At 54.1% G+C, this 26,644-nt stretch overlaps 8 protein-coding genes across 8 annotated transcripts; 5 read left to right on the forward strand and 3 right to left on the reverse strand.

Moving 5' to 3' along the window:
* Positions 1-3,545: 3,545 nt before the first annotated feature.
* CDEST_14311 (Putative major facilitator, sugar transporter, major facilitator superfamily) lies at positions 3,546-5,887 on the forward strand. Its single transcript, XM_062930467.1, has 5 exons — positions 3,546-3,841; positions 3,950-4,425; positions 4,505-4,842; positions 4,926-5,317; positions 5,401-5,887. The coding sequence occupies exons 1-5, from the start codon at positions 3,617-3,619 to the stop codon at positions 5,587-5,589; spliced, it is 1,620 nt and encodes a 539-aa protein (XP_062786518.1). The 5' UTR covers positions 3,546-3,616; the 3' UTR covers positions 5,590-5,887.
* A 2,125-nt stretch (positions 5,888-8,012) lies between these two features.
* Positions 8,013-8,866, forward strand: CDEST_14312 (uncharacterized protein). The gene has a single exon (XM_062930468.1). The coding sequence runs from the start codon at positions 8,179-8,181 to the stop codon at positions 8,746-8,748; it is 570 nt and encodes a 189-aa protein (XP_062786519.1). The 5' UTR covers positions 8,013-8,178; the 3' UTR covers positions 8,749-8,866.
* A 2,847-nt stretch (positions 8,867-11,713) lies between these two features.
* On the forward strand, positions 11,714-13,892 carry CDEST_14313 (Putative major facilitator superfamily, MFS transporter superfamily). The gene is made up of 4 exons (XM_062930469.1): positions 11,714-12,243; positions 12,312-12,688; positions 12,767-13,310; positions 13,370-13,892. Exons 1-4 carry the CDS (start codon positions 11,972-11,974, stop codon positions 13,752-13,754), a joined length of 1,578 nt encoding a protein of 525 aa, XP_062786520.1. The 5' UTR covers positions 11,714-11,971; the 3' UTR covers positions 13,755-13,892.
* CDEST_14314 (Putative cytochrome P450) lies at positions 13,886-15,638 on the reverse strand (the record flags this gene model as incomplete). Its single annotated transcript, XM_062930470.1, has 4 exons — positions 13,886-14,108; positions 14,168-14,851; positions 14,946-15,371; positions 15,442-15,638. 4 exons carry the CDS (start codon positions 15,636-15,638, stop codon positions 13,886-13,888), a joined length of 1,530 nt encoding a protein of 509 aa, XP_062786521.1.
* Positions 15,639-16,297: 659 nt separating this feature from the next.
* On the reverse strand, positions 16,298-17,940 carry CDEST_14315 (Putative metal-dependent hydrolase, composite domain superfamily, hydantoinase/dihydropyrimidinase; the record flags this gene model as incomplete). The annotated part of the gene is made up of 3 exons (XM_062930471.1): positions 16,298-17,617; positions 17,677-17,844; positions 17,905-17,940. The coding sequence occupies 3 exons, from the start codon at positions 17,938-17,940 to the stop codon at positions 16,298-16,300; spliced, it is 1,524 nt and encodes a 507-aa protein (XP_062786522.1).
* Positions 17,941-18,501: 561 nt separating this feature from the next.
* CDEST_14316 (Putative carbon-nitrogen hydrolase, asp/Glu/hydantoin racemase) lies at positions 18,502-20,304 on the forward strand (the record flags this gene model as incomplete). The annotated part of the gene is made up of 1 exon (XM_062930472.1): positions 18,502-20,304. The coding sequence occupies one exon, from the start codon at positions 18,502-18,504 to the stop codon at positions 20,302-20,304; it is 1,803 nt and encodes a 600-aa protein (XP_062786523.1).
* A 307-nt stretch (positions 20,305-20,611) lies between these two features.
* CDEST_14317 (uncharacterized protein) lies at positions 20,612-22,742 on the forward strand (the record flags this gene model as incomplete). Its single annotated transcript, XM_062930473.1, has 4 exons — positions 20,612-21,318; positions 21,372-22,004; positions 22,078-22,424; positions 22,489-22,742. 4 exons carry the CDS (start codon positions 20,612-20,614, stop codon positions 22,740-22,742), a joined length of 1,941 nt encoding a protein of 646 aa, XP_062786524.1.
* A 99-nt stretch (positions 22,743-22,841) lies between these two features.
* CDEST_14318 (Putative AMP-dependent synthetase/ligase domain, phosphopantetheine binding ACP domain, AMP-binding) lies at positions 22,842-26,421 on the reverse strand (the record flags this gene model as incomplete). Its single annotated transcript, XM_062930474.1, has 4 exons — positions 22,842-23,733; positions 23,792-25,506; positions 25,563-26,228; positions 26,285-26,421. The coding sequence occupies 4 exons, from the start codon at positions 26,419-26,421 to the stop codon at positions 22,988-22,990; spliced, it is 3,264 nt and encodes a 1,087-aa protein (XP_062786525.1). The 3' UTR covers positions 22,842-22,987.
* Between the last annotated feature and the right edge of the window lie 223 nt (positions 26,422-26,644).

The following is a 26,644-nucleotide window of genomic DNA, read 5'->3' on the forward strand; positions in this document are numbered from 1 at the left end:
CCGGACCTAAAATAATTTTCAAGCTGGGCTAAATCGGTCTCGGAGGACGATCTGCCGTTCGACTTTGCCGGCATAGATCTCCCCGACTTAGAGTTTCCTGTACTGGGAGAGTCATTTGTTGAATTTTCTCAATGCGCTCCTGCGATAGTCTTTTCCGCGGTTGATTTATGGGTGTTGGAACAGGACAGGGAAAGAATTTAGCGGGTTTTGGGTTTTCGGGCATACTGGTTCGTTGTGTTATTCTTGGTGATCGTTTCGCAATGCACCACACACCAGGAGTGGATTTCAAGTTGGTTTTAGTTTCGACTAGAACTGGGTGGAGGGACAGACAGAAGAGGGACATTTTCCCGTGCTTTTCGTGATCTCTTGCGAAACATTATTCCGCCTGAAGCCCTCTAAGATTAGCGACATTGTCTCTCCAATTTGACGTACCACCCAGCAATAAAGACTTTACACTCGCTAGCGGCTATCGGCATTGATGAGATATCTCCATATTGGACTTTACTAGGTCTAATCTAACCTCTTTTTTTACTTTCCTGATAGAGAAGCCTTAGGCTTGCGCTAGCAGTGAGTCATCCCGGAAATGATGGATAGCCCTGCCTGATCTTGAATCCTGTGATCTCACTCCAGACTTTGAGTTGCAGTTTCTAGGCGATACGAGTAGGTCAGGGCAGCCAACTGCACCACAAAACAAAGGCTTCAGTAATAGACCGGCGCCAAACGTTTGGCGCCGACTTCCACGGGTCGATGACATGGGTGGATTTCGACGCTCCGAGCGTGACCTGGACCAGCATCGGCCACTAAACCCCAAGGCTTTGGTCGACTGGGGTGACAGCAGGCTGATCTGTGTGGCTTTCCCTCATTGATGGCAATTCGAAGGAGACGCGGTTCTCGTGCTAATTCAACGGCTTCACGTGGTCTATGGGTCGACCGACGCCACGTTTCAGTATCCAATTGAGTACCGCGAGGAGTCTACCGCGATCGTGAGTCCTGCGATTTTGTAATTGACCCGTAAGTCTGCTTATCCAACGTTGTGAATGGGATTGACGAGTTATGCACAAGCCGAAAGCCTGAAGCATCTCGAGTTTGGCGCTTACATGATAGAGCTTTGTGGGAGCCTTTAATCTATGGGCCATTCCTCGAAATAACTTCACGTGTAGTTGCAAAGCAGTTGTATTGCCCCTATGTAAAAAAAAAACCCCCCTACACAAAGTGTAAAGAACTCGATCTACAGTGCTATTGACTGCGGTGACCGGCAGAGTCAGGGTCGTTGCTAGACAAGTCGACCAGGGCGTTTCAAGTAAGCACAAATGCGTGACCTGCAGACCGGCAACGAACAACCTGCTCGTTTTTGCAGAGGAATAATCGTAGTTCCAAAAAGTACAGTCACAGCCAAAAGCTTGTGCTGACGTTTCTCCTGCGGCGGCGAAGGGAAGGGGGGGGGGGGGGGGGGGATACCGTTGCAAGAAATGTCTTGTCTTGCAGCGGGCAAAGCCTTGGCAGGCAACAGATTCCAAGAACAGGTTCCGTGTGCTACTACGGTATCCTGGTGTCCGGATAACAGCGGGGGAGAGTGATCTCACGAAGCCTTCGCCAAGAGACACGGTCCAAGCAGTTTGGGGGGAGACAAATATGATTGGATTCCGAGCCGAAGAGGCTGATCAGGTGGAACTGTTAATCGTGCACTGGTATCACAAAGGTTGTGACGAGGAGACGAATGCTGTTACCGCCGGCCAGACGATGACGACTACTATTGTCGAGGCTGGCCCGAGCCACGAATGCGCGTTCAATGAGGAATGGCATGCGAAGTGATGTTTATCCGCTCCAGGGGCAACATGCCTCAGTCGTTGCGGTTGTTTCTTCTGATTCTTGCGCCAGTACCATAGCAGGGAAGTAGAAGAAGTAGAAAGTCCAAGTGCAATTGCCTCAAACGGTTGCTCATCAGTTGCTCATCTCGCTCAGGCTGCTTCATTACCTCCTTGAGTGATGATGCATGATGTTTGTGGAAAAGCTGGGTCAGCAGGGTGAAGAGGTGCATCGAGTGAGGGGGCATTTGTTACTATCCCATCCCTCCCTCCCTCCCCCCCAACTGCGGGATGGCTCCGGTGCGGGGTAGCGTTCGGTGAGATCCTAGCAACCGCCAGTAAAATCCAAGGCCTGTACGGAGCACAGTCCTTTCTGGGGCACGCTTAAAAGAAACTTTAGGAATACGGGTACCCAGACAGGAAACTAAAAGTTAGGCATGTGGGATAGGGGAGAGAGAGAGAGAGAGCTTGTCATGCGGAGTAAAAGAGGAGTAAGTAAAGGAGGAGTAAAAGGCGGAGATGGGGGGGAGCCATGTCGCGGCCTAGGGGACGGCATATTTTACGGATACCTGCAGGCTTTCATGGAAGCATGGAGGGAGGGAGGAGGCAATGTTAAACCAGGGAGGACAGGGAGTAAGTGAGTGAGTGGGCGAGTGAGAGTGCCTGCACGAGGTTCTGCAAACATGGAGTCCAGTTCAGTCCAGTCCAGTCCAGCCCACAGTTCAGTCCCAAGATGGACCCGGACCACGCCGTTGGATGGGCCTCCTTGCCTGCACTGGGCCCATTCCCAAATCCAAGAGGGAGACCGAGGCCGCGATGCGGTGCGATGCGATGCGATGCGATGCGGTGCGAATGATGATGGATGCCGACGCAAGTCTGACAAGTCTAGTAGGCTAGTCTGTCTAGTAATTTACAGACGCACGCGAGATCCAGGTTTTTATTTTTTTCACCCGGCTCTTGGCTGCTTATTCACTGTACGTCCGCTTAAGATTGGAATTGTCAGTTTCATCCGTTGGAACGAAGATTCCTTCGGACGGCGGCGGCGGCGGTTAGTACAAGACAACCTCGGCCGGCGGCTTAGCGCTTCCCGAGATACCGAGGGAGAAGGGAGAAGGCAGCGTGTGTTAGCAGCTTCAACTCCAACTACAAGTCATCTGTCTCTGTCTCCCCCCGTATCCACCGCGGTCCACCATTCGCCCGCATCAAAAGTGGCGAGTGAGAGTGAGAGTGAGAGTGAGAGAGAGAAATTGGATTCTCATCAGTGCCTAGTCCTAGCCAACAAAGTCACATGGGAACAAGGAGCTGCAACAAAACAGTTCAGTTCAAGCATCCGAGCCATTCAAGATCGATACACCCCCCCTGAGTTCATCACAAGTCCGTAGTGGGAAGTTCTCCCAACCCTCGAACGCGTCCCCCCATTGGAGCGCCTCGGCGCCCAGGAGGATTTCCCCCCGGGGCCCCCCCCAGAACCCCCCCAGGGCTCGTTATATCAAGACCCGACATCCGACCCCATTGGAGAAAGGCGGGTTTCCACTCTGGGGTTTTGTGGGAACGTTTGTGATTGCGGGGGACACGGGGTTTTAGCGGCGTTGGGGTGGGTGACAGCGTAGGATTCCCTCCCCAGTCGGCTCGCGTTGTCTTGTCCGTATTGGCTGCATGACAAGAAAGGGACAAGGAAGACAAGACTCTTTAAGAACTGGTTGCCCAGAAAAAAAAAGGACTCAAAGCTTCGTTTCGATGTCTTGACTCTCTTCTCCTTTGCTCCCCTTCTCTCAATCCGACACCCACCGGCCAACCCGCACACCTCCGACATGAGCAACCCCGTCGACTCCAAGTCGCCCCGCGACGACGACCCGTCCAAGGTCGAGACCTATGTCGCTGACCATGTCGCCGACATCGACGAGAAGATGAAGCCCTCGCAGATGAAGGTCGATGCCATGGAGGCTGAGCAGGCCGAGCAGAATATGGGAGTGCTAGAGGCCGTCAAGCTCTACCCCATGGCTTCCCTCTGGGCTTTCATCATGTCCACGACCATCGTAAGCTAGCTCTCTCTAAGCACTCGTACTCACACACACACACGCACATACACACACATCCTGGACCTGTCAGAGGGAGTTTTGGCCGACTGACACCCGCGGCGTTAGATCATGGAGTCGTACTGCGTCTTCCTCATGGGCGCCTTCGTTGCCATGGACCAGTTCAAGTTAGAGTACGGCGTCAAAGACAGTAAGAACGAAAACCAGATTGAGGCCTCGTGGCAGTCCGCGCTGCAGGTGGGCGGCCCCCTCGGCGCCATCATCGGCGTCTGCATCGCCGGCCCCATCACCAGCCGCATCGGGTACCGCTGGGCCACCATCGGCGGCCTCATGCTCCTGAACGCCTTCATCTTCGTCTTCTACTTCGCCAACTCGCTCGCCGTCATGTTTGTCAGCCAGCTGCTCGAAGGCGTGCCCTGGGGCATCTTCATCGCCAACGCCCCGGCCTACTGCAGTGAGATCGTGCCCATGAGGCTGAGAGCCCCGGCCACCCAGATGCTGCAGATGTTCTGGGCCATTGGCGCCATCATCGTCGGTAGCGTCTGCTACGTCTACGAGGCCAAGGCCGACTCTAGCGCATACAGGTTCGTCTCCCCTTTTCCATCCAGCCTGGTGCATATGTATGTGGTTTCGTGTTGTTTTGCTGACATGGCGTGAACCCAGAGTCCCCATCGCGCTTCAGTGGATGTTCCCCACGCCCCTCGCCATCCTCCTGTACATCGCTCCCGAGTCACCGTGGTGGCTGGTCCGCAAGGGACGCCTCGATGAGGCCAAGGTTGCCGTCCGCCGCCTCGGCCGTGCTGAGGCCAATGCCAACCTCGACGAGTCCGTCGCCATGATGCGCCGCACGATCGAGCTCGAGGCTTCAGAGAAGGAGCCCAACTACCTCGAGCTGTTCAAGGGCACCGACACGTACCGCACCCTCATCGTGTGTGGTGTGTATGCCGCCCAGAACCTTACGGGTAACTTGATCGCCAACCAGGCCGTTTACTTCTTCAGACGTAAGTATTTTTGTCGTCTCCGTACTTTGCTTTGCTGTCCAACTTTCCGATGAACCTCTTCCCCGGGCTAACATATCAAACAGAGGCGGGTATCGACTCGAACCTTGCCTTCGCCCTCGGTCTCATCACCTCCGCCCTCCAAACCATCTTCGTCATGCTTTCCTGGATCCTCACGACATACCTCGGCCGACGCACCATTTACGTCTGGGGCTCGTTGATCAACGTCATCTTCCTCATCGCCCTCGGTGTCGCGGGCTCTGTCGGCGACTCCAAGTCTGCCTCTTTGGCGATGGCGTCCCTGGGTCTCATCGTCTCGGTTGGTTTCACGCTGGGACCTGCGCCCGCTTCGTGGGTCATCATTGCCGAGACGTCGTCTATTCGCCTCCGTCCCCTCACGACCGGTCTCGGACGTGCCGCCTACTATGTCGTCAACATTCCTTGTATCTTCCTCTCCACTTACATGCTCAACTCGACGGTATGATTGCCCTCCCCTCCCCCCTTCTTTCTCTCCCACAAACAAACGAACCCCGAAATCACTAACGATCGATGTGACAACAGGGTGTGGACCTCGGTGGCAAGTGCGGCTACGTCTGGGGCGCAACCGGTTTCTTCTGTTTCGTCGTCTCCTACTTCTTCTTGCCCGAGATGAAGGGCCGGTCTTTCCGCGAGATCGACATTCTCTTCAAGCGCCGCGTCCCTGCTCGCCAGTGGAAGAAGACTGTCATCGACATCTACGACGACGAGTAGATGTGCTGTGGCGTTGTTTCAGCTCGGTTCGGGTTCTAGACCATGAATTCCACCGGCTCCACTGCGGAGTGACACATGATGTTGCCTCCACCTGGGGAGGGTCATGGCGAGGAGGGGAAGATGTTGTAGTGCATGTCAGAATATAGGCTGAGTATCGGGCAATGTCAATGTCCGGTGCTACTCTACAACGAGAGTATTCCCAGTTCGGGTGGCTCTCCCATGTTTCACAAGGCACTCACATACCGCATCAACAATATAATTACGCATAATATACCGCTTTGCCGCACAATTTTCTTCAGATACTAGCCTAGTGTCCGCTTGATGCTGCTTTTCGTTCTGACCCCATGAGACTCTGACACGCATGAAACCTGGCCAACGAGGAGAACTAAAGCTGGACTGGCTGCTCATTGTCCTTCACAAAGGTGCAGATTATCTGTTGTGCAGTTGAAGTGAACCCCTAAGACTCAGAGACTGTGTCAAAAAGACAATAATCGATCGTCGTCTGAGACAGTGGGTCAACGGCGAGAGCAGGTGTGGCAGCTGCAAGCAATGATCCGTATCCTTCTTCAGCCTTGGTTAGCTGACGTCTCATGACTGAATTACCTTACGCTTTACGTAACGGGATGATTAGAGTGAGAACTAGAAGTCCCAAATTTTAACATCCTTGGCTGACACCAACAAATATCATATAGATAGAGACAATGAAGTTGGTCCATATTAGATCCAGTCTGTCCGTCAATGTGAACAATGGTTGGCTGTGATAAATGGCTACGATTGAGATGAGTGCGGCGGTGCAGCCACCAGCCATCAGATCGTTCAGGGTTATATACCTGCGTGTCTGCCAACCCAATTTGCTTCTCTCGCCGGGGAAACTGGGAGGGGCTCTAGGGTTTGGCAGTCTACTATCGTTCTGTCGCGGGCGGGATTTCTCGGCGTTGTTCGCGTGCTAAAGGTGTATCGATCCTTCTGGACTCGCGTGCTCTCCATCAATTAAAGTAGTGACAAGGGTCGAGGTAATGGAATTGGTCTGATGTTCTGTAAACTTCTGACCGGAAGTATTGGAGTTGAAGGCAAGTCTCGGAGCACGCTCACCTCACCGATGTCTTCTCCAGCCGCAGGTAAGACGTTGAAAGAACCGACAGGTCCACGATGACATTGATGGCCAAGAACGGATAGAATAACTGGACGAGGTATGTCGTATCCTGCTGCCCACGCCAGGTGTTTCTAACCCCGTGTAGGCAGCCAAACGCCAAGCGATGCTCTGTCATCATGAAACCTGTCCTATAATCCTAGCTCCATTGAGTTGGGGTGACACCTTCGAACACACGAAGGTGGAACACGGCACACATCATCACATCAACGTGGAGCTGTTATCCGCCCCGGGAATGACCAGCTCTGAGGCTAACTGTAATCAAGTAGGCTCGCGTCCCCAATGCTTAATACTATCCCCGTAGGTAAATGAATTCTGCCTGGTGATTTCGCTAAGAACCAAGAATTTGGGGAAGTGCTAACTTTGCAAGAGTTTGGCTGGTTAAGGTCCTATCAACTCGTACTATTTTTGGCGTTAGAATCTAATCCAATAAATATGCCAAGGTTTCTGACTGACGTCTAGGTGACATTTAGCCAGAATGCATCTTATACATAGGCGATTCCGTGTTGTGTTGCCCTAAATTTCCGGTTCAACACACAGCGCTAGGAGAAATATGGCGCTGTGTAGAGAAATGTTTATTCTTAGCTGTGCTTCAACACTCTAAAAGTCGGTGGGAGTAGCAATCATCAGGTCAAAGCCACAAAACGGGTGCGCATAGTTTCTTGGCCTTGTGGGACCACATCGACACTTGTCATCACAAGCTTTCAACAAAGTATAGATCGGCGTTTGCATCATATACGCTTAATCAAGACCAGATGAAGAGGAGACGCGACGAGCAAGTTATCGTCTCCATGCGTTGTGACCGCAAGCTGAAAACTCTTTTCACCGTCGCAATTGGCCAGCCGTTCCCCCATGAACCATCGAGTGTAATCTTCTACAGAAATGCGGATCATGCAGCAGCAGGTGGGGGTTCCTTGACTCGGCTGAGCCGTGAGAAACAGCCACAATACAACGCCTGCGCGGAGCAGGCCTGGTCACTCTGCCATAGTAGGCGGCATGCCCGACTGGATAGCTGCACAGCCCTACGAGAGCAACTACTCGCGCGAGTCAGCATCCCCCAGCATTGGCCAACCACCGGCACGGCCGATAGCTTGATAGGTTGATAGGACATCACCGCCCTGGGTGGTTCTATGGCAGTTGATTAAATGAAGGGCTCCTTATGGAGTGCTAGGCCTGCCAAGCCCCGCTGCAAGGGGCTCCCCCTTGTAATGAAGACTTATTTCTGGTTCACGATAAATTAATCTTCAATCTATGTTTCCAGAGATCAAAAAAGCACAAAAGCGGGAGCTCTTGCTCCGTTCATAGTCGGCAATCCAGCTTTGTGTGGCATCTCAAAAGACCTCATCACACTTCCAATCATACGTTCTTGCTCACGAGACGACAGCGTCGAGCTACGATAATACCACTTTCAAGCGCTACCCAAACACCAACACACAACCATGCCTGCAATCCACCAGTTGGCCCAAGCTGCCCAAAACAGTCCCCTCCGGTTCCTAGCAACACGAAACGGCAGCAAGGATGGCGACGGCGATGACGACAACAACGGTCTGTCGGGAGTCGCCATAGCCGCTATCATCGTCTGCGTGGTCATCTTCATCACCGTTCTCGGGTGTTGCTACTGCTGCTGCTGCAGGCGGCGCAGACGCAAGGGAAACAGCGGCAGCAGCAGCGACAGCGACGACGACAAGGATGAAGGCTCGGGCGGCGGCGGCGGCGGCAACAAGTTTGTCTACGACCCGACGAAGTACATCAAGAAGGCCATCAAAAAAGCCTTGAAGAAGATCAAGAAGATGGTGTCCAAGAAGAACAAGAAGAACAAGGAAAAGAAGGCCGCCGGCACTGCCGTCCACCTCGAACAGACCGGCCCTTACGGCCAGGGCACCCATCCCGGATACGGCCAGAATGAGCGCGAGATGGGGTATAACGGGGGATACGACAGACTCGACGGGGAGAACGAAGAGCGGGTGGCGTTGGCGTCGTCACCCTACGGAGCGAGGAACGACCACTAGACTAGACGGCTCACGAGCGAGCGTACCCAGCACGCTGATATCTCGGGACCCTGACGCCCGATTGCGCGGCTTTTTCTTACTCTAGCCTCACGTATACCCATGTTGCGACGAATCTAAATAATGTTTTCCTATCACGAGGCTGACCCGTGCTTCCCAAACCGTGCTCTCAAGGTTGTGGGACGTTCTCGTGGGATGTGTGCTGGTTGACATGGTCACGAAACTGGAGAGGAGCTATGCACCGTGGCCATGGCTGTCGTCTGTGCCTCCACGGCGTATTCGCTTGTTTCTGTGTGAACTATGAAGACGATCCTACCGACGATCACTCAACTTGGAATTCAGTACACGCACTGCTATCTCTGAAGCGCGTAACTTGTTGGTTGAAGTTCATATTCTCTAGGAACATTGATGGGCTCTTGATGATGCTAGAGGCAGCAGCCAGCTATGCAGCCGCCATGAATAAACATTAAAAAATAGCGGTGAGCTCAAGCATTAACCTAGGTATTGATAAGTTGGAAACGAATAGCCGTTGTGGTACGAATTCCATGTTGATGACGCATGATTGGATTAACAGTTGTTGCCAGAGTAATCACGGCTTCTGCAGGCGTCAAGAACTGTGTAAATCGCAGTCGCGAGATGAAACATCATGCACCTATTCTAGAGTATGATCTGGTGTCTTGATGCTACGTCGTGCTGTGGAAGTGCCGTCCAGCCCCATATAGCATGTGGCGTTCAATGAGTTCGAGTTTCTTGGAAAGCACGTAATCTTGAAAAAACTTTACCTACTCACTTTTTCATAGAATACTTTTTGACTCTTTTATTTGCTCAAGTTATCTATCAAATGGGAGTTTACAGTCATGTCATAAATGACCTAAGCCAGCACTGTTCTGTGCCTAACACCCACAAATTGCAATTTCGGTCAGACTTTGCTGCTCCTTAGGTACCTCGGTCAAGTCCTCAGAAAATGAGTTAAGCACATACCAAGTTCAGCTTGTATGCTTCACTTCTAGATCTTAAACGTACATTAGCAATCGAAATGAGGGGTTCTCAAAGATATGTCAGAGAATAGACTACAGATGATGTTGATAGTCATTGTGCAGTGCAGTCTTTAAATGGTTCATTTTATCATTCTTCTGCATCGTGGAAGAAACTGAGGAAGTATAGCCTGAACCAAGCAAATAATGATAAGGAACTCTACTATAAGCAGATGTACAAATTAGTCTCACAAGGTCACTTGAATGATGAGTGAGCGTACGAACAGACAAAGCGGTACTGTCTGTAGAGGTTGTGATATAAAAGAGAGGAAGCTAGTGACGGCAGCCGCGATACAGCTGGACCAACGGAGACAGATCCGTGTGGATTGATTTACCAGTTCGTCACCCCACCATGCCATCCCATTGAAATTCAGCTGAGCATCCAATATTGAAGATACTCAAAATTAATAATAATGGAAATTTCCAGAGCTTAGGCTTGTCAGAGAAGGCGATAGATTGGGCTAAAAAACTTCGCAAGGCATTAAGAAGCTGATTTCGCAGAGTACAATAGGAGACAGAACTGCAAAGGACTTTATCTCCAACAGCATAAATAAGCAATTTGACTGGAAGTCGGAGGAAAATGTACTCAGGTGTTAAGACCTGACCTTCTGCATGGTTGTTCTCTTTGCCCTACACACCTCCAGAAGTTATCAGATCTCTCATTTGCAGGAAAACAACGTCATATTTTCAAATTTATTACACTGGAGTAAACAACTTTGGAAGGTCTCGATGTCGGTAATGTCGTGGTGTCACGACTCGGTAATATTATACCAATGATATGTTGAAGCTGAGTGTGAGGGAAAATAACGGACCACCTCCCCCAGAAATGGCTAATAGCAGGCAACAACTCCATTAAACCGACATTCCCCAAGATATCATGCGCTAGCGTGTGCAGTACATGTGGGTGAAAATAGCTCTATGAGGATTCAATACGCCGTGACAAGGTTTACTTCATCTCGGCCCCATTGCGGCGCGCATTGTAAGTTTGTCTCTGACTCGATAGCACCTTGCGATTGCAGGCATGGAGCAACGGCGAGAAGCTTCAATCAGCCGTTTCAAAACTTGACAGCCCGTGCTGTGTTTGTGAGACAGTTCCCAAAAATCTCCATGAGAGTCAATGGTAGAGTTTCTGACGGAAAGCCTCATGGCGAGACAAGGAGAACGAGTCAGCCTTTTGACTTGGACGTCACCAAGGCGACTCGTGTGATGTGATGTCGGCTCATGGAGCAGGCAGGATGAGCGGTATCGGCCCGTCAAGATGGATAGGCGAGAAAGTCTTTGTAGAGTCACAGTCAACAAAACGTGGACAGCCGGGGCTTTTGGACCAGTGTTAAGCCTCTTGGCTACTGCTCCACTGCTTGGGTAGTGAAAGGATGGAACGACGGGAAAACTTGTTCCACCACTCAGAGATGATGGAGCGTCCGGTTTTAGACCAATGTTTCCATAAAAAGTCGGCGAGCACCCCGCAAGTGGTGGGCGAGGTCCCCATCTCCGGACCCCATACCCGCATGTTCCCCACGGGCAATAAGCCGGAGAAGTGACAAAGCTCGGACGGAACCCCGCGGTTGGAGTGAACACTGCCAGTTGAGCCTTTGCTTTCTAGCATCAAACAGCGAACGTCTAACAGATGGATGAGAACAGTGATCAATGGTTGTTTTGATGCGCGGGAGACACGACTAGAGGCGCGTGGAATGGGCCGTCCTCGGGTTCTTGTCGTTATGGGTTCTCCGTTTGTTCAGTCAACGACGATACCTGGTGTAAAGAAAGCCCGTCCAAGCATCTGCCATGTTAATCCGATGACGTCCGATGTTAAACCCCCGTCCATCGGAACTATCATACCCCGCACCCCAGACGTGACTCGGGAAACTCGTGGTGGGTGGAGGGCGCGGCAAAGCTTGCCCAGATCGCCTAGCGAACGCCTCGAGGATCTCTGTCGGGAGTTGCCCGAAACCGAAGAGTCGGTATCAGGATCTCTGGAGGATGTCCTAAGCGCTTGCTCTTTCCTTGCGATGTCGAGTATTTGAGGAGCCACAAGCCGCACCCCTCGGGGCATTTGCCGGAACTCTCTCTCTCCCTGATATCTGTGAGGCACGGGTAATTGTCGTTTCTGCACGTCACAACTCCGACGAGACCACGAGGAGCACCAACTGAGACCCGGACGCCGTCCGAGATAAAAGAACCCATCATTCCATATGGCCGATGCCACTTCCACCGCCGCGGATGACGCCAAGTCCCGCAGGAGCGACGTCGAACACCTCGAGCAAGACCTCCAGAAACCTCACATCGAGACCGATGATGTCCAGCAACAACACCCAGAGATCTACATGCAGGCCCTGGCGAGGTACCCGAACGATGAATCGATAGACCAGGCCGAGGAGAAGCGTCTCCTCCGCAAGCTCGACATGCGCATTCTGCCTCTGCTTGGAATCTGCTACTTCTTCTACTACGTCGACAAGACCACCTTGTACAGCCTGCCGCCGCTTCCAGCACACGAAAGTAGGGAAAGGCGTTTGCTGACCGCTTCACTCGCAGATCGTACGCCGCAATCTTCGGTCTGAAAGAGGGCCTCCACCTCAAAGGCGAAGAGTACTCATGGCTCTCGAGCTCCTTCTACTTCGGATGGCTCGTCTGGGCCATCCCCTCCAACCTCATCATGCAGCGTTGCCGGCCGGCATGGTACCTCTCCTTCAACATCTTCATGTGGGGAGCCCTGCTCATGGCGCAGGCCGCGGCCCAGAACTTTGGTGGTCTCCTCGCTCTGCGAGTTCTCTCGGGAGCCTTTGAGGCCATTGCGGATCCCGCCTTCATGTTGATCACCTCCATGTACTACACCCGCTCCGAGCAGCCCTCTCGCATCGCGGCGTGGTATGCCTGGAACGGCGTTGGTGTTGCCGGCGGTGGTCTCATCGGTAAGTCTCTCTCTCTCACTCTGTCTCGTCAACGGTGTCGCAACATGTCAACTGACCCATGATGATGATGAACCCCAGGCTACGGGATCGGAAACATCAAAGGCGCCCTCGCATCATGGCGATACGAGTTCCTCGTCGTCGGCGCCTTCTGCGCCTTCTGGGCCATCATCCTCGCCGTCATGCTGCCCAACTCGCCCCGGACGATCTGGGGCTTCACCCACGATGAGAAGCTCATCATGATCGCCCGCATGCGCCGCAACCAGACGGGCATCGAGCAGCGCCGCATCAACTGGGGCCAGATCAAGGAGGCCTACCTCGACTACAAGACCTGGCTCTTCACCCTGCTGGGTTTCATGTCCAACGTGCCCAACGGCGGCATCTCCAACTTCTCCACCCTGGTCATCAAGGGCCTTGGCTTCGGGACGCTCGAGACGGCGCTGCTTGGCATCCCCCAGGGCGCCTTGGTCGTCATCTGGATCGGACTTGGTGCCTTGGCGAACAGATATTTGCCGGCCAACAGCCGCACGCTTGTGTGCGCTCTCTTCATGCTGCCCACCATTGGCGGAGCTCTTGGCTTTCTCTTGGCACCGGCTGACGCCTACATCGGCCGGTTGATCTGCTTGTATGTCTCTCCCTCGTGCTTGGGTAATAATCAAAACACGGCTGACTCGATGTGCGTAGTTACCTTACTGGCTCATACCAGGCCTCCTTCGTCCTCTCTCTGTCCCTTATCACTTCCAACACAGGCGGCCAGTCCAAGAAGATGATCGTCTCCGGCATGATCTGGTTCGGCGCCTGCATCGGCAACATTGCGAGCCCCTTCTTCTACAAGGCCAACCAGGCTCCCTCGTACCACCTGGGCATCGGATCGCTCTTGGTCGCCAACTGCATCGAGCTCGCCCTCTTCTTCGTCTTTCGCTACGCCTTTATCTGGGAGAACAAGAAGAAGGAGAGGCTGCGGGCGGAGATGCGGGCGAGCGGCAACTACGTGGCGGACGAGCTCAATGCTACCGCTTTCACCGACATGACAGACAAGGAGAACCCCAACTTTGAGTACGTTTATTAATGCAAAGAGTTTTGGAGTTTGTATGGTAAGAAGAGAAGAAACGGGGATATGAGACAGACATGTCTAAGGCCTGGGGATGGTATCTAGCATAGACACGCATCAATCTAGCGGATCGTTCTAGATCGCACATCTTAGCACACTACAGACCACTTGACATGCTCCCATCCTTTCCGTCGGCTGATTCGGGCTCCCAAGTCCTGTTTCGACTCCGGTCTCCCAATCCCGGTCGTTGGCCAAGGAACTTCAGCCTTCGGGACCCGAAGAATGCTGTCGTCAACGCCACTGACGTCGAAATTGAGAAGCAACTGGGCAGCGAACCCGATAGTCAAGCTGTTTGCAAGGTGGCGACCGGGGCTGTGTACAGTATACCGTCAGGCAACTCTTCTCGTTTCGGGAGGGCGGACGATACTCACCAAATGTGCTTACCGCCACCGAACGGGTGGAAACCAGGCGGCGTAGATGTCATATAGCCCAGTTTCAGTGATCTGTCACCGATCCAAACATCGGAATCGTCCCCCCATACGTTCGGGTTGGCGTGTAAAACGCTGAGGGGCATTTGGACACTATTCCCTTTTTTGAGGAGATAGGACCGGCCACCGTCCGATATCGCCGTGTCCTTCATCACCGTTCTGGTGATGCTATCGACAATGTTGTGACGTTGCGTCTCTTGAAGACACGAGAAGAGCAGGGGACATCGATCTTTGATTTCGCCGAGGCGTAGCGTGATCTGGAGCTCCTCGGCGCTGGTGGAATCGTCTTGGACTGCAGCGCCGAGTAGCTCCTCCCGGATCCTGGCCAGAAGCTCGGGCTGGTTGTAGATATGGGTGATGAGCCAATACGTCAGCGTGGGAACGTTCGCAAGAGCGGTGGCCAGAAGGACCTCGATCTTGGCGCTGTCGTGGATGGACATGCCGAACTTTCGCTCGGCGTTGAATCTGTCTCTGGTGAACTGGGGTACGTCATCTCCGAAGTCATTTTCTTTTCTGATGTATGTTTCCAAAGCCTTGATTACTTCGGTTCTTGCTTCGTAGGCGTTGGCGGCGACCAGCGAGGGCGCGATGCCGGGCAGGAGTTTGTGCATCTCATCATTGTACGTCCTAGAGGTCCAATATCAGCTTATTTCTGTCGCACAAAGAGAGGGAGAAAGAAAGAGACAGAGAGAGTTTGCCACAGACGAAAAGTGTTGGTTACCAGAAACTCTGCAAGACTCTTGGATTACTGAACGGGCTCAGATCCCCGTAAAAGCAACTCATGACGTTTGTGGCCACGACTTTGCGGATCCAAGCATAAAAATCAACCACTTCCAGCTGGCCCGGTGATAGTTCGTTGAAAAAGTCGGCTGCCTTGCTGACAGCCCCCGTGGTGAGATCAGCCAGCGACTGTCCACCGAGGCCTCTGTAGAGGACTCTAAATATGGCGGTGCGGAACTCGGGATCAGTCCACAGCTGCATTCCCTGGCCGTCCAGGCCTACTAGGGTGCGGACAAAGCTATCGATCAGAGGCTCGAAGCTGAGCGTGCGCTTCTCAAAAACGGATGCTGCTAGTTGTGGCGATGATGCTACGTAAAGTTTGCCGCCGAGGATAGGCAATGTGTACGCAGACAGGTTGTACTTTTTGCTGCTTTATCGTAAGTGGACGACTGTACAGTCTGACCTCACTATAGGAGTATATGAAAGACACAACATACTGATTATTGACATGATACTGGTATTTGAATTTTAGAAGACTCAGGAAATGCCCTAGGAAAGGCAACTTGGAGCGCAGGACTGGGGGTTCTTGCGAGACTGGGGACGCCCGCCAGAGAAGGCTGCAGACGAGAAACAATATCAGACAGCATATGGGGATAGTGATGGTCGGAATCACTTCCAGCAGAGGTTCGATCATCTGCGATGTGGAACTAAAGGCTTCTCGTTGCCTCTCTGTAACAAAATGACAGGCTGATGAGGACGAGGCTGAGGCTATGTATTTGCCTGCTTCTTAAATATTTCCGCAAACCATCAGACGGCCATTGCTTGGCGCCCATAAAAGTCACAAATACTACTTTCTTACAGTCGTAGGAGCCCTGGTGCTTGAAACGTGGCTAGCCCCCAAGTCCAGAACTGCATCTCTCATGTACAGTAAGACAGCTGATGGGTGTTGTTGCTTTCGATGTGGAGCCGCCCAAGAATCTTGTCAGCTTATATACGAAGCAGGAATGAAGAGTGGGTGAGAATTAGATGTGGTGTTATTCAGATACCAAGCGAAGTCGAGAGACTATTGATGCAGTCAGCTTTTAGTCACAGAGCACTCGGGGGCCATGGTTTCCTGACCGAGAGCACTGTAGATTGTAGATCTATTTTGGTTATGGGTCTCAATAGGTCTGCCTACACATTCCTGCTGAGAATCTCAGTGCATCTGGATTGTCTGATTTTGAACTGGCACAATTTTGAGGTCAACAATGATCGGTTCACTGACGTAGCATAGAGGACCAACGATCTCGACGAGAATGGACAATCGACACGCTGCCATTCATCGTTCTTTGAACATTAAGAGAAGTTTCCAATTCAGTTCTTAACCTCCGGTACCGGCTGGAACTCGTTTACCCACTGGTTCCGCGGCTTGCTCAACGTGCTCCTCCCACGACGCAGAAACTCGCCATACCCCATCTCACCAACAACGCCCCCATTATCGCGATCCCAGACAACCTTGCCCCTGACTATGGTATACCTCGGCCAATTTTCAAACTTCATGCCTTCAAAGGGAGAATAGTCAATATCGTGATGAAGCATCTCGTTTTCCAGCACGAAGGGCTCCATCGTCACCCCTCCGGAGTTCTGCTCAGCAGTCGGATACCAGATCACGAAGTCGGCATCGTAGCCCGCAGCGATGGTACCCTTCGTCTTGCCCAAGCCATACAGCTTCGCGGGATTCGTCGCCGTCACCTCGACGAACTTCTGCGGAGACACCCTTCCCGACAGCACGCCCCCCTGGAACAACACCGGCATGCGCGTCTCCACGCCCGGGAGCCCGTTGGGGACGTTGTCGTATCTCATCGACCCGTCACCGCCCAGGCCAGCCTTCTTCCCCGAGGGGTGATCGTACTTGCTCGGCGCGTGGTCCGAACTGAACGTCGTGAACGTCCCGTTGATGATACCCGCCCACATCGCCTCCAAATCCAGGCGGTCTTCCCTCAGCGGCGGACTGCAGATGTGCTTCGCGCCGGAGAAGGCGTCATGTGCGGGATCGTTCGGCCGCAGCGCGTCGGCGGTGAGGTAAAGGTAGTGCGGACACGTCTCCGCATGGATGGGAAGCAGCCTCGTCTGCGCGCTTCTGACGTGCGTCGCGGCCGTCTTCGAAGACATGTGAACGATGAGAATGGGCACGTCGGAGAGCTCGGCCAGCGCGATGACGCGGTACGTCGCCTCGTCCTCGGCGATGTTGGGCCTGCTGATGGCGTGGTAGTACGGCGCCGTGAGCTTCTGCTCAGCTAGCCGGCGGGTTATCCAGGAGATCATGTCGGCGTTCTCGGCGTGGACCATGGTCGTCATGCCCAGGCTCCGCGTCGCCATCATGACGTCCAGGATCTCGCCGTCACGGAGCTGCATCGGCTCATAGGTCATGTACAGTTTCACGGAGGTGATGCCCTCGTTCACGTAGTGGGGGAGTTCGTCGCGCAGGATGGTTTGGGTCGGGTTCGTGAGGATGATGTGGAAGCCGTAGTCGCAGTAGGACTTGGCGTTGGCGCGGGAGTGGTAGTCCGTGACGGCTGGGTGGAGGGACTCCTGGTTGCGGTCCTGGGTGGCGAAGGCGAGGATGGTTGTTGTGCCACCGGCGACGGCTGACCTTGTGCCCGTCTCAAAGTTGTCTCCTGTTGGTGAATTGTCCTGCGCGTTCGTGTGAGATGTCATTCTGATGATGGATTGATGGATGAGACGCTGCTCACTTGGTCGAGATGAACGTGAGAGTCCACGCCGCCGGGCATGACAAAGCCATGCTGGGCGTCGATGACTTGCTTCGCTGAGAAGACGGACTTCAAGCCTTGCCCAACGGCAAGGATCTTGCCATCGCGAACGACAATTTCTTGGTTCTGATGGATATCGGATGCTGTCGCCTTGGTGTCATGTTAGTTGGAAAGGATTTCGGATGAGGGTTCAATCGCTAAAACACTTACCACCGTGGCATTGTCAATGATGAGATCAACTTCCATTGTGAAGGTTTACCCTTGAATCTTTGGGTTCTCTTGGCACTTCAAACGAAAATACGCTCAGCTAGGTTGAATGGAGTCTTTGTGATTATTTTCACCCGTTACTTTGTTCCAAAGACTTGGACCCAGAGCCATTTCCCATCTCAGCATACCGGCGATCTGACAGGAACACCGAGATCTTTGATAAAGAGAAATGGGTCCAGTTGCTGCGCCGCATAGAGATAGGCGAAGTTGGGACGAGATAGCGATAGGCCTCGGGATCCAGATAGGCACTTTGATGCATCCTGCGAGCCTATCGAAATGCTTATCGCCCGCCGCCACCGGATCGACAGTCAGTTGCATGAAGCAGGCTGGGGTTAGCGAGCGACCGGGTTCGAAGCTGTTGGTGAGGAGACAACTCTCCGGTAAGAGAAGATGTTTGCCGGCGCGGCGCTTAAGAAGCACGTCGCATCAGAGACAAAACGCGTGAGCTTAAGTCGCTTCTAAGCAGCTCGCGTCTGATCGGAGATCCAGAGAGTTGGTTCCAGTGAAGAGAGTAATATCGGGAATATACATCACATCACAATGGCATCACGAACGCTTAAGGTGGCAGCGGCCCAGATGGGCGCCACGAATTACACCGACGCTCGCAGCAAGACGCTGGACCGCATGCTCGCGCTTCTCGATGATGCCGCGGCCAAAGGAGCTCAACTCGTTCTCTTCCCCGAAACCGCCTTCACGACATTCTTCCCCCGTCATCTCATCAACGACCCCGTGGAACTCGACTCCTTCTTCGAGCACGGCGACATCGTCACGCAACCTCAGACCAAACCCCTGTTCGACAAAGCCACCGAGCGCGGCACCGACATCGCGGTTGGGTTCGCCGAAAAGACGGACGATGGCGAGACCTTCAATTCGTGCGTCTACTTCCACGCCAAGAGCGGCTCGATTCTGTCCAAGTATCGCAAAATTCACCTCCCTGGCGACTTTGAGCCGTTCGCAGATCCCAATGCCACCAACCAGTTGGAGAAGAGGTACTTCAAGCCCGGCGACCTCGGCTTCAACGCCTTCCGCGTACCAGACCTCGTTCCGTCGTCACCGGAACAACGGGGAGACCCCATCTTCGGCATGATGATCTGTAACGACAGGCGGTGGGCCGAGAGCTGGCGCGTCTTGGGCCTGCAGGGCGTCGAAGTCGTTTTCTGCGGCTACAACACGGCGGGCTTCGCGCCTCATCTCTGGGGTTCCAGCGCCGACATGGACCCGGACGAAGCGCGCAGCAAGGCCCTATTCCATCACAAGCTGGTCATGCAGGCGCACAGCTACACGAACGCGTGCTTCAGCATCAGCGCGGCCAGATGCGGGCTGGACGACGGGAAGTACGACCTCATTGGGGGGAGCTGCATTACCGGGCCTGAAGGCGAGCTCATCGCCGAAGCATCCACGATCGAAGACGAGGTGGTGTACGCCGAGATCAACCTTGACGCGTGTCGACCGGGCAAGGAGCGCACCTTTGACTTTGCCAGGCATCGGCGGGTAGAGCACTACAGCTGTATCACGGAGCAGACCGGCGTCGTAGAACCTCCCAAACTGGGTCCTCAAGGACGAACACTGGTGAATGGCGTTCACGGGAAGAAGGACAAAAAGATTCGCGTCCTCCTCGTCAACCCGAACAGCACGCGCGCCATGACCGACGCATGCGTCGCCATGGTTGAGAGCCAACTACCCTCGGACGTGATCGTCACTGGATTTACCGCACCCAGGCCTTCTCCGTCGGCCATCGAGGGCAGTTTCGACAATGTCATGTCCGCAGCGGCCGCCGCGCGGGCAGTCCTCCCTCTCGCAGCGACCCACGACGCGGTCCTCGTGGCGTGCTACTCCGACCACGCCCTCATCCGCATGCTCCGCGAGGAACTGCCGCGCCAGCCCGTCATCGGCATCATGGAGGCTTCGCTCTTCGCTGCGCGGACACTCGGGGGCCGCTTCGGTCTCATCGCTGTGAGCGAGCGGTCCAGGGTGCTGCACGAGGACAGCATCCACCACTACGGCTTCTCGACGTCCTGCGCCGGCGTGCTCTCGTGCGGGCTGGGCGTGCTGGATCTCCACGAGAAGAGCCAGGACGAGGTGATGGGCATCATGGCCAACGTCGGCAAGCGGTTGGTGGAGGAGAAGGGCGCCGACGTGCTGCTGCTAGGATGTGCGGGCATGACGCCTCTGAAGCCGGCCGTCGAAGCCGCCGTTGGAGATGATGTGCAGGTTGTCGATGGCGTGTTGGCCGGGGTACATCATCTCGTGGGTTTGGTGCGGATGGGCGGCGCCACGGCGAAAAGGGGCGTATACAAGAGCTCCGCTGCAGGGCGCAAAGCAAGGGGCCAGGACTGGATTTGAGGATATTGTGGTCCTTTGATAGTTAATAAAGCGTGATGAACAAGACCACTGATTGCATTACGCGGGTATAGATCCTTCGGTCTGCGTGCTGTTGATTGCAGGGTTGTTTGTCCCTCGCCCAATCGGCCAATTCTCCGTTATCATACAGCCCCCCCGGACAACTAACTGCAGCTCAACCGCGTCTGTTTGTGGGGGGGCGCGGGGAAAGTTCATGTCGAAAGCAACAAACATGATAACCGGCCTTCTTGGAATCTTACTCAAGGTCTAAGGGTTGATGATAATAATGATGTTTTGAAGGCTGGACATGATGGAGATCGCCACACAATCCCGGACCACGTCGTGCAACAATAGGAATCGGCATCCCTGCGACTTCTGCCGCTACAAACGCGCAGCCTGTCTGCTCTGCGGCCCCCCGCCGTGTGAGCTATGCAAGAGGCAGGGAAAAGACTGCACCTTTGTCGAGGGCCCGAACAAGAGGAGACGGACGGCGGGGCGCTACCGGAGTCCCTCGGGCGATGCCGATGAGGCTCTGTATCAGCACAAACAGGCGGCAGCTTCGGATGTCAACTCAACATCGCCATCTTCGGACATGGAGTCTCCGGTTGAGCAGGTCATCTATGCTCGAGTGGGAGAGGACTCGGTGAGCCCGGCACAAGTCATCACGCAATCTTCTCCCCCAGCTGCTGAAGAGCATCACAAAGACGGCCATGTCCTCTCTCCGTCGTCACTGGATGCAAAGCCCGGCCACAACGCCCAAGTCATTGGCCTCAGCGGCGAGTCTGACCCATACCTGCTCAACTTGTATCAATTCGACGACAAGGATGAATGCAGGTTTCCACAGCTTCGAATCCGAAACATGGGTATGGACGACGGGGTACCGGTCCACTTCATGGTCCAGAGCAACTCGTTGGCGAGCAACGCAAAGCCTGGCGACCTCGGCATGAGCGAGGCTGACATCAGGGCTGAGATCACGGGTATGGTTTCTGATGATGTTGGAAAGAGACTCATAAACCTGTAAGACAACCCCCCAGTTCACGTTTTTAAACCTCAAATTGAACAGCCACCAGGTTCTGGCGTTACGTCCAGCCATATTTCCCTGTGGTGTCTGTGGAATTCACACTTGGCGAGATTCACAGCGAACCATCAGCGTTTCCAGCCTCTCTGCTGGCAGCGATCTACGGACATACGCTGCCATTCTGGGTCTTTGACGATAAGCTCTGTGCAGATGTCTATACTCCACCCTCAGCAGACCGACTCTTCGAGCTCGCATGGATGGCCGCTCTCTCCCAGTTCCATACCCCTTCCCTTGCCACCGTCCAGACCATGTTGCTGATGATCCAACGACGCCCAACCAACCGACATGTGGCAGACACGCCGTTCAAATGGGTCATGCTGGCCGACACCGTAGCGCTCGCACAATGTCTCGGTCTCAACCTGGACCCGGCCGACTGGTCAATCCCCCCTTGGGAGAAGCGCCTGCGTCGGCGTCTGGCCTGGGCCGTCTACGTCCAAGACCGATGGCTGAGCTTGAATTTCGGCAGGAGTTCGCACATCCAAGAATGCGACTGGGACGTCTCGCCGCTTACTACAAGTGATTTTGGCGAGCTGTCTGGACTGGAAGAAGAGCCTGCCGTATCACATCATTTCCTCCACCTGGCATCGCTCACCCAAATCGTGTCCAGCATCCATCAAAACATGTTGTAAGTCCCTCCTCCCCCCCTGTGATATCATGAAAACCATACAACGAGATGGAGTTGACTGAGTGTCCGGCAGCTCTATAAAAGCAACGAGGACACTTTCGAAATCCTTGGAAGCAAGTTTCGAAGTCGCCAGGCCGTTGCGGATCGAGCTGGCGGAGTGGCTGCAAAGCCACCCGGACGTAGGTGGTCAGCCCAGCGCAGCGACACCGTTCCACGGACTCGACGGCAACGGAAGCCTGAGACTGGCCTACATCACGGCCAAAGTCGCCGTCTTCAAGGCGCTCCTGCGACCGAAGAGCACAGAGGCCCCTGTCGAAGCCCGCGCAGCGTTGCGGACGGGCGCCATGGCCGTCGCTCGCGAGATGTACGACTTCCTGTCCAAATTGGGCGCCCATCATCTGGAGGCCTTTTGGCATTCTTGTACGACGCCTTCGTTCTGAATTACTAGATACATACGGGTTCCACGTTAACTGACAAAACACAGATTCCCGTGTCAACTTTGCGATTGCTAGCAACTTCATCGTCTTGTTGTTCGCCCTCTCTTCGACGCCGGCAGATGCCGAGGATTCGCTGAATCTCCTCACGCAGTGGCGGAGTCTGTTGCGCATAAAGTCGAGGAGCTGTGATCTCCTCAACCTGAGTCTGCTTCGCTTAGACGCCGTCTTTGTGGCTGGGCTGGGAAAGCTCATCGATCTCACGCCCGCGGCGGCAGAGGCGGCTTCAAGTCGGAATTTGTAGCAATGGGATGTTGATCCAATGGAAGACCAACCCTCTTTGTTTTCAACGGGTTGATGGTGTGTTCTGACAACTTTTAGCGCTAGCCGCGACGGTATTTCTGGCAGTGAATATGAATGGCAGGACGGCTGGCTATGGATGATAGTGACGGATGTAATGCTGTCAGACAATGGTAGCAAACAATAGCAACAGACAACAGCAACGGGCGATAGTGACAGAACAGAATCATGATACCTTTGACGAGAACCTCAAACTAGTTTACCCTCTTGACGCCAGCTATCCAGCCACCCACGCACCATTGCAACATCAACATGTCGGCCTGAGTCTGCTCTGGTCTTGAACGTCACCCCTTCGCCGTTTCCGCCGCCCTCGGCCATGGCTTGGAAAAATCCCAATAGCTTCATTGCTGGCGTCTGATTAGCCCCTGTGCTGCCATTCGACTTGGCCTCCAACCGAGCCACCCATTCCCTCATGGCAAGTCGCTCAAACTGCCTTCCAGAAGCTTCCTCAAGAGTTTCGAGCAGCTCATCCCATGAAATGGTATCCGGGTTTGTGAGGTTCGTCACCGTGTAAGAGGCCTCCCTCGAAGTGAGCACGGCCTCTTGAATGGCCTCTGCACACACATCGACCGGAAGCCAGTCCACCTCTGTCTTCAACACCGGCATAGCCGACAGAAAGTCCAAGCCGGTCATCATCATGATCGGCCACATTTCTGTGTGGTTCCACGTCCCCAATCTGGTGTGGCCGCAGAGCTGGCCGACTCGGAGGACACGCACGGGCACGTTGTGCGAGGAAGCGTAGTGTTGCGTCAGCTGCTCAACGATGAACTTGGACTGCGCGTATCCAGTCGCCAGAGCGTTTGCGGGATCCGGACCGAGGGGCAGTTCCGGGACTACGGTTCCGGCCGGACTTCCCATCGCGGCGGCCACGCTGCTCATGAACGACAACGTCTTTTTCTTGCCTTTGAGACAAAAGGACATCAGGCTCATTGTGCCTGAAGAATGGTCAGTCTATCTATGCCTTTTGTTGTACGGTGACATGGGAAAACGTACCTCGAAGACAGTCAGCCTCGAACTGCTGGACTGGCTGGTTGAAGTCCAGTTTCCACGCGTTGTGCATCACGACTGTGACCTCGTCCGCCAGCTTTTGGTACGTCTGCTGGTCCACACCTAGCCTTTCGTCCGTCATGTCGTAGCCTATCCCGCGAATCTTGTCGCTCTGGTAGATTTCCTCGGGATATCCCCTGGCCCTGAGTGACTCTACAACTCGAGCTTGGGGATCGGTCCCACGGACGGCGCAGTAGACTGCCTTCACAGATGAGAGCTGAACCAGGACCTCCAGAAGCGCATTGCCCAGTGAACCGCTTGCCCCCGTCAGGTAGACAACTTCACCGTCATTGCATTCAGCTGTTGAGCCTGTCGATTGGGCCCAGTGGTCTACTTCGCTGTTCAGGCGTTGGATGGTTGACTTGATCCACTCGTGTCGCTCTTTGTTAATCATGCCGTTGGCGCTGAAGGTGGCATCACCGGAGCGACGGAGAAAGTTGAAAAGTCCTTCTGCTGTTGGGTACTCAAAGACAAACATCAAAGGGAAGTTGCCAAACGACCTGACCAGCTTCGAGCGGATCTCGACAGCTTTGAGAGAGTCAAGCCCGAGTTCGTACCAGTTGCGATCAGGCTTGACCTCTTCGACCATGACGCCGAAGGTATCTGCGACTACTTCCTGGACTGTCTGCATGGTCGAGGATCCCCCTTCGTCTATCGGTCCGTCGGTGAGACAAGGGACAGTCTCCGACTTGCCCAAGAAGCGGTCGTACAAGTCCTCGACCCGATGGCCAAAGAGTCCCCAGGCAATGTTGCGCCGGACGTTCCCTTTCGGCGTGACTGGCAGAGTCTCACCCCTTTCGAGGATGAGCATCAACTGCCGAGGAATCCTGGAATACATCGGCGACTTCTCGTTGACGCAGCTGACCGAACTCCAAACGGCTTCCTCGAGGTTTTTTCCCAGTCGTTGGCTGTCTACCCTGTCCCAGTCAACTTCGACAACGACAGAGGGACAGGGCTTCCCAGTCCCAAAGACAGCCGTCTTCTTCACCACGCTCGTCTTGTCCTCCTCAAGGGCCATGGCGAGTGCCGCAGCATGACTCTTCTCTCCGTTCGAATGGACCAGAATATCATCCCGGCGACCCTGGAGCACAAAGTACCCGCTCGCCGGGGGCTCCTCAAGAAACAGATCGCCAGTGCGGTACGGGTTGGGCGCGTCGTCGTCGAGCCAGAGCTCCGCTGCCAGAGGGAAGCCTTTGTACACGACGCACTCGAACAGACCCTCTCCAACGGGTTCCATCCGCACGAACGGTGACTCCGGATATAGGTTGCGAAAGCGATAGACGTCCGGGTTTTCCCTTGTGTGCGGAATCGTTCTGAACGGCGGGCCGGTTTCGGTCGTTCCGTACGTGGTCTTGATGTTCACGCCGAGAGACTGGAGCTTGGACAAAGTAGTTGGCAAGAGTGGCGCTCCGCCGGGTTGAAGAACCTTCAGCCTGGTAAAGGGGGTGAAGTCTTTTGTCGTCAGGGAGATGTATTCCACCAAGTCTTCAATCACCGAAGGCGCACAGTGAAGGCAGTCGGCAGGATATCCCAAGGAATCCAGAGTTTTCCATGCCGAGAGAATGGCACTCGGAGCTGGAGGCCACTTCTCAGGGGGCAGAGTGGTTGGCAGCCCGTTTGGTATGCCGGAGAGGGCGATGGATAGGCCAGCAATATGAAATCTGCGGTACTTGTGTGAGTGTTTTGCTTCATCATTCGGAACCACTAGCACACTCACAGGGGAAAACAGAGGTACCAGTTTTCGATGAAGTACTCCGGCATGAGTCTATACATACGTCCGATTTGGCACAAACTCCGGTTGGTGTGTATGATGGGCTTGGGTACGCCAGTCGACCCCGAGGAATGGATGATCATGGAGTGTAAGTTCCACTCATCGTTCGTCTCATAGGCTACCAGAGTCTTTCCGTCAATGCCGCTGCGTCTCTGCAGCTCGTTCAGACCAACAAGCTGGGTTACTGGCAGTTCACATCCGTCGTCGTCTCCGCGAAGTGACGCCTCGTTAGCTTCGTCTACAATAATCGCCACAGCATTGCACACTTTAAGCAGGTGATTCCTGGTTTCGGTCGAGTTCTTGTTACTGAGAAGCAGCGTCCGCACACGGAGGCGATTGAGAGCGATTTGGGTGATCAAGTAGGCGATCGAACTGCCGGTTCCCAGCAATGCAAACGTAGGCTGCTTGCCAATATCATTGGCGATGTCCAGTTGTCTCTGGAACTGCTCGCGATAGTATTCTGAGGCTTTGCAACTCAGCTGGTGCACTTGGGCCCAGTCCAGAATATCGAATGAGTTGCCAACAGGATATATGAATGCGGGCTGCGACGGCTGAGTGGCGGCATTGTGCTCTACCAGCGCGGCGACACTCGTCAGTTTTGGATTTGAGAATCTAAATTGAACGACAGTCAGCATCCAACTCCTTGGTGATTCGGGATCAATTCGTACTTTGTGCTATGCGGCTCTCCGTGCATGTACCAGAGTTCTCTCAACCTCTTGTCCGCACTTGATGAAGGAAAGACCATCGGGTCCAGTATTGTGGATGCCAAGGACGGCTTCAAGTCAAGCGTCGCGATGGGTGCCATGCTGAGACAAGAAAATAGACCTGAAAGTTGAAGGGTAAGTTCGTTGGTATTCCCCGACAGATCTGCTAGTTTCACCGATATATCATGGATCATGGATACAGACCTTTTCCCTACTCCAATCATTACTTTCCAGGTCTTGAAATTCCGTCCCGGTGGCTTGAGAACACTATCGATAATCTAGAGACTCTCGCCACCGGGGCTTTCCACGGATAAGAACAGACTG

This window comes from Colletotrichum destructivum, chromosome 10 (assembly GCF_034447905.1).
Source record: "Colletotrichum destructivum chromosome 10, complete sequence".
In the NCBI taxonomy this organism is placed as follows: domain Eukaryota; kingdom Fungi; phylum Ascomycota; class Sordariomycetes; order Glomerellales; family Glomerellaceae; genus Colletotrichum; species Colletotrichum destructivum.

Excerpts from the sequence above, each read along its gene's own strand:
- CDEST_14312 (XM_062930468.1), top strand. The coding sequence starts at position 8,179 with ATGCCTGCAATCCACCAGTTGGCCCAAGCTGCCCAAAACAGTCCCCTC.
- CDEST_14313 (XM_062930469.1), top strand. The coding sequence starts at position 11,972 with ATGGCCGATGCCACTTCCACCGCCGCGGATGACGCCAAGTCCCGCAGG. Across the intron at positions 12,244-12,311 it reads TACGTCGACAAGACCACCTT|ATCGTACGCCGCAATCTTCG; the intron begins GTACAGCCTGCC and ends CTTCACTCGCAG. Across the intron at positions 12,689-12,766 it reads TGCCGGCGGTGGTCTCATCG|GCTACGGGATCGGAAACATC; the intron begins GTAAGTCTCTCT and ends GATGAACCCCAG.
- CDEST_14311 (XM_062930467.1), top strand. The coding sequence starts at position 3,617 with ATGAGCAACCCCGTCGACTCCAAGTCGCCCCGCGACGACGACCCGTCC. Across the intron at positions 3,842-3,949 it reads TCATCATGTCCACGACCATC|ATCATGGAGTCGTACTGCGT; the intron begins GTAAGCTAGCTC and ends CCGCGGCGTTAG. Across the intron at positions 5,318-5,400 it reads CTTACATGCTCAACTCGACG|GGTGTGGACCTCGGTGGCAA; the intron begins GTATGATTGCCC and ends ATGTGACAACAG.